The sequence below is a fragment of the Camelina sativa genome, chromosome 13, assembly GCF_030686135.1.
Source record: "Camelina sativa cultivar CO46 ecotype springtype chromosome 13, ASM3068613v1".
Classification (NCBI taxonomy): domain Eukaryota; kingdom Viridiplantae; phylum Streptophyta; class Magnoliopsida; order Brassicales; family Brassicaceae; genus Camelina; species Camelina sativa.
The window spans coordinates 7,992,927-8,003,041 of record NC_141892.1 but is presented as its reverse complement, the minus strand read 5'-3'; the positions used below and the strand labels follow the sequence as shown (position 1 = coordinate 8,003,041).

The 10,115-nt window shown below is 37.5% G+C and overlaps 3 protein-coding genes across 6 annotated transcripts; 2 read left to right on the top strand and 1 right to left on the bottom strand.

Annotated features, from left to right (window-relative positions):
* Nucleotides 1-261: 261 nt before the first annotated feature.
* Nucleotides 262-2,376, top strand: LOC104736017 (uncharacterized). 2 transcript variants are annotated; one of them, XM_010455928.3, is made up of 7 exons: nt 312-648; nt 862-990; nt 1,093-1,165; nt 1,268-1,361; nt 1,461-1,571; nt 1,679-1,733; nt 1,824-2,376. In XM_010455928.3, the coding sequence occupies exons 2-7, from the start codon at nt 982-984 to the stop codon at nt 2,196-2,198; spliced, it is 717 nt and encodes a 238-aa protein (XP_010454230.1). In that variant the 5' UTR covers nt 312-648; nt 862-981; the 3' UTR covers nt 2,199-2,376. The 2 variants fall into 2 exon arrangements, with proteins under 2 accessions (XP_010454229.1, XP_010454230.1); XM_010455927.3 differs by lacking the exon at nt 862-990 and having other exon boundaries at nt 262-648.
* Nucleotides 2,377-2,406: 30 nt separating this feature from the next.
* On the top strand, nt 2,407-5,812 carry LOC104736016 (uncharacterized). Of its 2 annotated transcripts, none has more exons than XM_087482221.1 (13): nt 2,407-2,725; nt 2,815-2,910; nt 3,025-3,102; nt 3,431-3,511; nt 3,602-3,821; nt 3,908-3,966; nt 4,077-4,126; nt 4,216-4,303; nt 4,401-4,652; nt 4,760-4,852; nt 4,931-5,035; nt 5,121-5,237; nt 5,332-5,812. In XM_087482221.1, the coding sequence occupies exons 1-13, from the start codon at nt 2,660-2,662 to the stop codon at nt 5,395-5,397; spliced, it is 1,371 nt and encodes a 456-aa protein (XP_087338347.1). In that variant the 5' UTR covers nt 2,407-2,659; the 3' UTR covers nt 5,398-5,812. The 2 variants fall into 2 exon arrangements, with proteins under 2 accessions (XP_087338347.1, XP_010454228.1); XM_010455926.3 differs by having other exon boundaries at nt 2,504-2,725; nt 4,407-4,652.
* A 124-nt stretch (nt 5,813-5,936) lies between these two features.
* Nucleotides 5,937-8,037, bottom strand: LOC104736014 (mediator of RNA polymerase II transcription subunit 19a). Of its 2 annotated transcripts, XM_010455925.2 has the most exons (7): nt 7,693-8,037; nt 7,316-7,611; nt 6,925-7,131; nt 6,689-6,748; nt 6,391-6,538; nt 6,205-6,311; nt 5,937-6,105 (listed from the first exon to the last, which is right to left on the bottom strand). In XM_010455925.2, the coding sequence occupies exons 1-5, from the start codon at nt 7,718-7,720 to the stop codon at nt 6,488-6,490; spliced, it is 642 nt and encodes a 213-aa protein (XP_010454227.1). In that variant the 5' UTR covers nt 7,721-8,037; the 3' UTR covers nt 5,937-6,105; nt 6,205-6,311; nt 6,391-6,487. The 2 variants fall into 2 exon arrangements, with proteins under 2 accessions (XP_010454227.1, XP_010454226.1); XM_010455924.2 differs by lacking the exon at nt 6,205-6,311.
* Nucleotides 8,038-10,115: the final 2,078 nt, after the last annotated feature.

Below are 10,115 nucleotides of genomic sequence, written 5' to 3'. Positions count from 1 at the left end.
ATTGCCAATATAATATAACTGTTTGCTATTTTTTAGACACATTTAAACAGTTGTGTTATTTTTTTTTTTCATTTAATTACTACAGTACCAGTGATTTTTTTCTGTAATAACTTATTATAAATTTTTATATATATGAAAACTATAGTTTATTAAAAACCTAAGATTTTGAGTTTATTTATTTTTTTGTTAAATTTCATTTTTCATTAAAGATTAATTTCTCTTTACAAGATTAATTTTAATTTTGTTTCATCTTATTTTTCCGTCTCTCAATTATTGAATTAAGGGGAAAAAAAAAAAGAAGAAGAGAATTTGTGGGAGAAAGAAAAGTCCAATTGCGTCCGATTTGGATCCGACAAGGACGGGTCAGGAAACAGAGACCAATTTCTTACTCGAAGAAAACTTTTTTTTTTTCTTTTTCTTTTCTTATGTTGTCGTGTTTGATGGAATCAACATATATATTGATTTTGTTAATTTGATTTTATCCTTCTTATTTTATTCAAAGAGAGAACGGAAGCAAGCAACACAAAATTTTTTAAATTAGGGTTTTATCTATCTTCATCCCCTTTATTTTGTTCCCTTGACTTTGGGAAGCTACTTCGTTTCTGTTGAACAAGCATGAAGAAGAAGCTCCAGACACGTTTTCCAGCGGTATGGCAAATTACTTTCTCTGTTTTGTTTTTACATATAAGTTCGTTATGTTCCTACGGAATCTGTTTTTTTTCTTAGTTGTGAGTTTAGTTAGGTTTCACTTTCGTTGTAATTACAAGGGTTTCTTCCATGATCTTTTTTCTTTTGTCTTCTTTAGGGTTTTGAATTTATGTGAATGTGTCTTGAGCTTTGAGGACTGTTTTCTTTGTTCAGGGCTAAGAGATAAAGAAGCTGCAGAGATATCTTGTTTAAGACTTAAGATGAGATCTCTGTTCTGTATATGAAATTTCTTGAGTGTCTTTAGATTTTAAGGAGTGTGATTTTGTAATTTTAATGTCGAAGGTGAGATGTATCTTGTGTTGAACAATACTCTAGTGGCTGCCTTTTGGTTTCTTGAGGGTCTTTTACTAACGTAATTGAACTTCAAATTTTTGGGGTTTTCAGACAAGGATTAAGAAGATTATGCAAACCGATGAGGAAGTTGGCAAAATTGCAATGGCTGTCCCTCTTCTTGTTTGTAAGTGATCTTTGTGTTTTTTCTTTTCTCTTACACAAACGTTGTTCATACAGCTTGTGTCACATATGGTTTAACCATTCTGGTTTGGATATAAATTTGCAGCGAAAGCTTTGGAGCTGTTTTTACAAGACTTGTGTAATCACACATATGATATAACTCTCAGCCGAGGGGCGAAAACTGTCAGCTCCTTTCATTTGTAAGTGTGAAAGCTCTCATCTTTGGCTTTTGCTTATCTATAAACCAATTGTTTTCTTGCTTCTTGAAAGCTTTTATTCCTTTTTTTTCTTTTCTTCAGGAAGCAGTGTGTGCACGCGTTTAATGTATTTGATTTTCTAAGAGATACTGTTGGTAAAGTTCCTGATTTGTGTGGCTCAGATGCGGAAGACCAATCTGCTACCAAAAGAAGGTTAGTCCCAAAATCACTCTATCTGCTTCTACTATTCTATGTCACCAAGCAAACGACCAAACTGTATCGGTTAACATGTCTAACAACTCGTTATTCCGAATTTCCAGGAAACTTGTTGATGAAAGTAATTGCAACGAAGAAGATATGAAGAACACTCAAGTGGTAACTAGCCAATATTTATTTTACCAATAGACAACTGTTCTGGTTTAGTGCTTATTTTCTCAAGCCTTTCTTTTCGCCTTGTTGTTACAGAATGAGGTCAAACATTCTGGCAGTGGCAGAGGAAAGCAGGGTAAAGGCCGCGGAAGGGGTGGTGGAAAAACAGGAAGTGGTCTGTCTCTTACGTTTGAAGAAGATGGTTCTCCCGAAAGCAGCAGGACACCTTCTCCTGAAAACAGAGATACATCTTGGAAGAAAGTTCATAGTAACGTAAGGAACTTCGATCTAAATGTGGATTTAGATGAGAATGGAGACACTGCTACATGGCTAGAAAAACAGCTAGAGGAAAGTCCAGAGTGGCCGTCGTTGGGAATGAACGAAATGAAAATAGATCCTGATCAACAACAACAACAACAACAGGCTAGTGCTAGTGATGAGGAAGACTACGATGAAGAAAGCATAGAGTAGACCAAGACTGAAGGAAGTTTGGCGTTTGGTTTTAAGTTAGGTGATATGACTAAAAAAAAAGCTAAGATATGGGGAAAGGAGACAACTTAGGAACTGACACACTTATTATACATAGAAGAAGCAGTGTTTATGTAGGAGAGATTGATTGCTCACATTATATAATTTTGTCATTTTTATTTATCTTTTCCAACATCCAAAGCTTAATGACACCTTAAACAGAGAGATTTAACTGTTTCTGTTATTAAGGAGATTTGACATACAAATAAGTTTTGATTAATTGATGAACCAAGATTTAACCGAACGACCCGGTCGGATCCAAAAGAGATACTCTAAATAAACAAGCGGGTTTTGATATCGTCGTCGTTGTCTTCTCAAAATCAAAACCCCAGAAAGTGAGAAAAACTCGAAACCTCTCTCTCTCGCTTTGCTTCGTCTACACCGTCAAATTCAGTTACAATACAATGGATTTCCAGGTCGTGATTCTCGCCGGAGGATTCTCTAGTAATCTTGTTCCCTTAGTCTCCAAGGTCGGTCTCTTTCACTTTTATCAGCTGAAACAGTTTTTTTCCGATGTAAGTTTAGGCGAATTAGCTAATTTCGTTTTTTTTTTCTTCAGGAAGTTCCTAAGGCGTTGCTTCCCGTAGCGAATCGTCCGGTGTTATCTTACGTTCTTGATCTGCTCGAGAGCAATAATCTCAAGGATCTGATCGTCGTACGCCTTTTATTATATATTCTTCTTCTTCATTCAATTGCTGATTAGGTTGAATGTTTCCATTGGATTTCGGTGGAGCTTAGAGATTCTTCGTTTTTGCCATTGATGGAACAGGTTGTTGAAGGAGAAGATGCTGCTCTTAAAGTTGGTGGATGGATATCTTCTGCTTGTGTTGATCGTTTACATGTTGAGGTTGTTTTTTACAATCCTTACCTTAATTCATTTAGAATTGAAGCACTGTTTCTTCATCTAGATCTAGTGCAATGTGGAGTCGCAGTTAAAACTCTATGTATGATAGGAAGAATCTAGTGTAATGTTCGTTATAGGTGTTTGTTGGTTCAAGAATTACCAATTGCAGTTTACACTATGAGCCATTTGTTTGATTAGGACTATCCTGCATCCAGTGGTTAATAGGTTTTCCCACCCGGGAAGGCTTTTTGCATATTGTGCTTGTCCTGAGGTTATAAACTTAACAAACTGAGTCGTTTTATTCTATGGTTTGTTGGATATCTTACTTTAGGTTGCCGCTGTTGCTGAGAATATTGGAACTGCTGGGGCTCTCAGGGCAATTGCACACCACTTAACTGCCAAAGACATTTTGGTCAGCTGTCTCTTAGCTTATGCCTCCTCGTAACTTTGGCTTTGTGTAACTCTTGAGCTTCTAGCTTACTGGAAATTTGCCTTGATGTAGATTGTAAGTGGAGACATTGTTTCTGATATTCCTCCGGGTGCGGTCGCTGCCACTCATAGAAGGCATGATGCAGTAGTAACTGTAATGCTCTGTGCTCAACCGGTGAGTGGGCCATCAGAATCCGGGGGTTCTAGTGGGAAAGATAAAACCAAGAAACCTGCTTGCGAGGATATCGTAGGGCTTGATTCCTGGAAACAATTCTTGTTATACATTGCCAAAGGTCCTACTTCAAATTCTCCTTTTTGTTTCTTAGAGGCAACAATATGCTTTAACTTGTTGTTGGTTTACCTTCTGAAATTGTGTTAGGGACTGAGATTAAGAAAGATACCCGAGTAAATAAGAGCATTCTCTGTGCGGCTGGCAAGGTGATGTTCTCTAATTATAAGTTCTTATAATGACCTACAATGCATCTTTTCATCTGACTGGTGATAAATCTTCATACAGTTTCTTATTATTTTATCATTTTTCGATTTAGATGGAACTGCGATCAGATCTCATGGATTCTCATATATATGCCTTCAAGAGGTTGGTTAGATCTAGCTTTCCTGCTAACAAGTTAGTTTTATATGTTGATACTCAATATGTTCTTTTGTCTCTTCTCTTGTGTCTTACAGATCAGTTCTGCAGGAAGTTTTGGATCAAAAACCTGCTTTCCGGAGCCTAAAACAGGATGTACTACCATATCTTGTTCGCACACAGCTGGTTAGTTGGATAAGGTCCTTGCAAATGAGACTAATGGAGATCATACCATTTGTTTTATTAGCATTTTGATCCTTTGTTTGTGCTTTTTCCTCTTGAGTCTCAGCGATCAGATGTCTCCTCTGACCAAAATAATGTAGAAGAAAATGGAAATGGAAAGGATAATATGCAGAACAACGAGGTGGTCTTGTCTCAAATTCTCTCAAACGCATCTTTGCCAAGCTTTCATCAAGTTTATGAATCAGGTCTGGATAGCCGAAAAACCCATAAATGCTGTGTTTATATTGCGGATGAAAGTAAGATTTTTGTCCGCTTGAATAGCATTCAAGCCTTCATGGACGTAAATAGGGATGTAAGTTGTTTCCTCATAAATGTGTTACACACATGGATTCCTTTTTCTAGTATTTTTTTTTTTCTCAGTTGACATATCGAGCTCCGTAATTGTTCAAACTTGTGCAGGTTATTGGTGATGCAAACCACCTATCCGGATACTCCTTTTCGGCTCATCACAACATTGTCCACCCATCAGCTGAGCTTGGATCAAAAACCACAGTACGTCCCCGATTTGTGTAGATACTGGGCAATTTGTTCTGTGAGTCGTGATTGCCAATAACTATTTATGGGATGTAGGTTGGACCTCATTGTATGCTTGGAGAAGGCTCTCAAGTCGGTGATAAATGCAGTGTCAAAAGATCTGTAATTGGGAGACATTGCCGGATAGGCTCCAATGTGAAGGTAACAATGAAATTTTACAGACGCCAACCAAAGAATAGGAGTGTGCATCTCGAAAATACACTCAGCTGCTTATATTTGGGTGCAGATTGTGAATTCAGTTGTGATGGACCATGCTACAATTGGAGACGGATGTTCAATACAAGGCTCAGTCATTTGCAGTAACGCACAGCTTCAAGAGCGTGCTACTCTGAGAGACTGCCAAGTATGTTGATCCTTTCCGTTTTCATAATACACAGTGTCCCGTACATATCAAAGCTTTCACGGATTCCATAATCAAAACATTAATTTGTTTACAGGTGGAAGCAGGCTATATAGTTTGCGCCGGGGGTGAGCACAAGGGAGAGACCTTTGCTAGAAGATGAAAAGGAGTGTTAAGCATAGGTCACACATCTTGGAAAGTTTCTTTCAAATGCAAAGCAACTTGTCTTAGTCATTCGTTTGGTGAACAGAGTAGTGAGGAGTAGTGAGGAGAGAAGAGTGAGAAGGATTGGAACGTTCCCCACTAAGGTTTTGTTGGTTAAGAGTTTGAGATTTTCCTCCGTTAGTATTATGGTTTGCTGATCGGGTTTGTTCTTTTGCCATTCATTACATATCTGCGCCTACACTGACTCTTCCTCTGCACAGACCACCTTTTGTTTCAGATGGTTTGAAGTCTTTTTTTCTCTTTCCTGAACTTTTTGTACCAAAATTATAACTTTTTTTGTTCGAGACTAAACAAACACCTTTCTGTACGACTTTGTTTCTGGTATATTTTATTTCCATGGATACGATTATACACCGAGTGGAAGTACATAATTAGTAACGACCACACTTTCGGCTTGCCACAAAACCATCTTGGTATGTCTTTGGATCTGATAGATAACCTTCTGTATGAATTCCATTTGATTTTGCCCACTCTGTATGTAGCTCAAAACGTTACTATTAAAATGGTCACTAGAATGGATAAACCATATAACAAAATGTACAAAGTTGCCACCAAATCAAATTAGAATACAAGTTGTGGTTCTTCCCCAGCAAACTTTAGTTCCTTCGTCCCTCCGAACTTTTATTTATTTATTTAGAGATTATACCTACAAAGCCAGAATCAAATCATTGAGGTTGGATGAGACAAATCTACATCATATAGAAACATTGCCAAATGCCAACAATTGAAAAGTTAAAATTATTACGCTTGTGCATTCACAGTTACTAGCCAGGTTATCTTCTTATACACCTTAGATCATAGCTTTGTTTACTCAGTCATCACGTACATTACCATATGAGAAACATGCGATATCTAGAGATGAAAAGATGAGTCTAGTGACCGAGATTGCACAATCTGAAAGCCTGGAAAGGGATAGTACAAGGACAATTACCTAACAAATTTGTCAACAGTGAGTTAAGTAGCTGGTTTTAAACCTCTCCATAACACGTCCTTGGGTGTGCAATACAAAAATGAGAGTGTCCACTGCTTTAGCCATTAAGCTTCATCGCTCCCATTTCATCAGGCTTTGAGCTCTTATGCTGCAAAAAAGTTAGTTAGTTAGTTTTAGGGACGACCAAAATCAAATTGCCGAACAACTACTTCTCTAACGCTATTGTGCGAGCAAACAGTAACGTCCAAATTCAGCATCATTTAAATGGAGATGTCTTACATCGCAACTAATACATTACCTTACTCTTTTTGTGCCTCTGAACGTCCTCAAGATCTGCATCCCCATCGCTTTTCCTTTTCTGAAAGTTTAAGTGATAACGTAACATGTAAATTTCTAGACTGCATAGATTTGCTAACGCTGACTAATTGAATAATGGACACATTAAATCGTCAAAAATGTATCCCAGCGCAACAAAATGGCGAAACACATTGCCACTCAGCTAATCGTAGGAAAGAAAGGCAACAAAGCTCTTACCTTATCATGGTGTCCACTTTTTTCCTTCTTTCTGTCTCGATCCTTGTCTTTATCCTTATCTTTGCTCCTATCTTTATGCTTGTGCTTGTGCTTCTTATGTTCCCTATCTTTCTCCTTGCTCTTGTCTCTATGTTTCTTATGCTTCCTGTCCTTATCTTTTGACTCGCTTTTAGATTTAGACGCAATGGTAGGAGCTCCCTTCTCTGCCTGAAAGTAGAAGAAAACCGAAGATCTCATAATCACTACTTACATAGTTCAACTATCATAACAAGATACTTGGCAGGTAATTCAACTTATCATGGAATGTGTCATATACTAATTCCAATTCCAGTATCAACAGAATCAGATATCTATAATAAATCACATAGAGAGAGAGAGAGAAGATACTCACTGGAGGCAATTCAACAGGGGCAGTATCATTAAGCTCAAAAGCCTCCTTAAGTTCATCAAGAACAAAAGGTTGGATGCGAGCAGCATTACTAGTATCTCGGCCAAGTGAAGCATTGGGAATAAGCTGATCCAATTGCATCCCTTCTCCTTTTCTAATCTCTGTGTCTCCAACCAGATTGTGAAGGTAATGAGCATCTGAAAGTGACTCAGGGAGTGACCTCTTGCAGAAGAACTCATGATGTGGCAACAACTTGTATTGTGTTATAAGATCTAAAGCACCACCCAATTCTCTCGGACCTTGCAATTATAAAAATCAAACAATCTCATTGACGACCCTCAAATCCAAATTAGAAAAAAAAAAAACAAAGCTTTTTTTACCTCCAAACTTATTGCTCTCTGATTCCATATCTTTGATCAAACTGCAATTCGTAGAAGAAGAACCCTAATTGGAATCTCTGAAACCAAAAGAGCCCAAAAGCTCAAGATTTGACTAGTGTGAGAGAGAATAGAAGAAGCAGCAAGCACCGCCCATACATATGTTTTCACAAGGCAGGTCTCATCGCAAACCCTCAACTCCCTATGAGAGGAACGAACAAGTAACTTTTAATTAGGGTTAGAGAGGTGTGTTTTTTCGTCTCAACAATAATGATGATGCTTGCTTGCTGGGTTATATAAAACAAGCGGTTGTGCTGGTGGATCAGTTTTGACAGATTTTAGCCAGCCGATATTTTTTGATTGGATTCATCCATTTCATTTGGGTAAACACCAATAGTGGTATATTTCATGTACGGGCTTTAGTTGGGCCTTCTCAACCCAGATATCATCTCTTTAGTTTCATTACGGTTCGTCCTTATATTTTTTTACTCGGTTGCGTGCATATTATTGTTAGGGTTGCTAAGAAAAAAAAAAACCCATAAATCTGATTTTTTTGTTTTTTTAATAATTTAAGTGATTACAGATTTTAAGTAATAATTTAGGAATTTAAGTGATTAATATTTTTTTAAAAATTTAATAGTAAAAAATAGAAATCGCTTATATATTACGATCATGTTTTTTTTTAGTTAATGAACTTTTATGAAATCTGATCTGGCTTAATTTGATTGGACATTGGACATATCACTTGTGTTTTATATGGTAAATGATTTTTTAAAAGTCAAATAGTAAATGTTACTATAATATGACATAGAGACAACCAGAATTTTAAATCACAAAATAATATAAATCAGAATTTTATTGTTGTGACACAGTGTACTAATAATTTCTAATTTGGGCATATTTTTGGTTTTGGGCCTCTAATACTATATAAGTAAGGCGGGATCAGCGATTCTAGGATTCATCTTCTTCTTCTCTATTACTAGGGACGAGACCTGCGCATTATGCGGGGTTGTTTTTTTTTTAATTATGGGTTACAATTCTTTATTTATTGTTATATTTAATAGGTTGTTGATTTTATATGCATTTTTGTTGATTCGGGTCTAAAAACAATGTACCCAACCCGTTAAAGACCCGCAGGCTTAAGGCCCGTTTTAACATCACTACTGATATTATATATATGATTCTCTCGCTCGCAAACAATTAGGGTTTAACTTGAAGGATTCAAGCTTAAGGTTCATCAGAGGGAATCTAAGGAATTCAAGGTACAATTCGTCGATCTCTCTCGTTTTGTGTGTTTTGTGTTTGTTCTCATACCGGATCCTCTCTCGTTTCTCATATTTTGTGTTAGATTTTTGTGATTTGCCTACGATCTACTCTGTTCTGTCGATCTCTCTCGTTTTGTGTGTTTTGTGTTTGATCTCATACCGGATCCTCTCTCGTTTCTCATATTTTGTGTTAGATTTTGTGATTTGCCTACGATCTACTATGTTCTGTCGATCTCCCTCGTTTTCTGTGTTTTGTGTTTGTTCTCATACCGGATCCTCTCTCCTCTCTCGTTTCTCATAAACAGTTTTTTTTATTTGACTTTACAAATGAATGAAAGATACATAATTGGCGGCCTGTTCAAATTTGCGACCTACGACGTCGTGCAACTTCAGCTTCAGATTCAACCGCCTCCTCCACGCTCAGAGCAGCACCAATTTCTTAATTGGGAAGCGTGGAAAGAAGCTTCTAGGCTGGACCCCAGCCTGCGGGATACTCTAAAAGAGATCTATCGCCAATTAGGCATGCCGTACATTCCTCGAGGGCGAGAGGCTGAGCCTTAGGAGCCGGTTGACTCTGAAGCTGAAGCTGCACGACTTCGTCAGAGAGAACGTCTTCAAAGGGCAGAACATCTTAAGAAGCAAGCTTGACGTCAACGACGTCAAAGCCAAGCTCGACGTCAAAAGCATGCTCTTCAAGAGCAAGCTATTGAAGAGTTCAAGATGGCCCCTGAGCTCTCGTCGAAGGGAGATATTGGGGGAGCAATATCGGCCCTCAACAAATCGTTCAACATGCAACCTCTACCTGACACGGACAAGGCTTTGTTCTCACTCTATATAAGGGTTGTACACCTTTGTAACGCAGAAAGATGTATCGAAAGATGTATCAAACATATTATTCTCTCACTCGAAAACCCTAGATTAAAGTATATACTTGAAGGATTAGATTCAAGGTATAATACTCAGACTTCGATTTCTCCAGTCGAGCTATCTCTTCTCCTCTTCGATTTCTCAGACGAAGGTAACCTGAAATTAGACAGCTAATTGTTTTTTTTTTTCAATTTCATTCTTCATCAGTAACCTAAATTTCACTTTAAATCTCCTTTTGTGAGGTGTCAAGCTCGTCCAACAACAAAGACAAACTTGAGAGAAGAGAAATCTAAA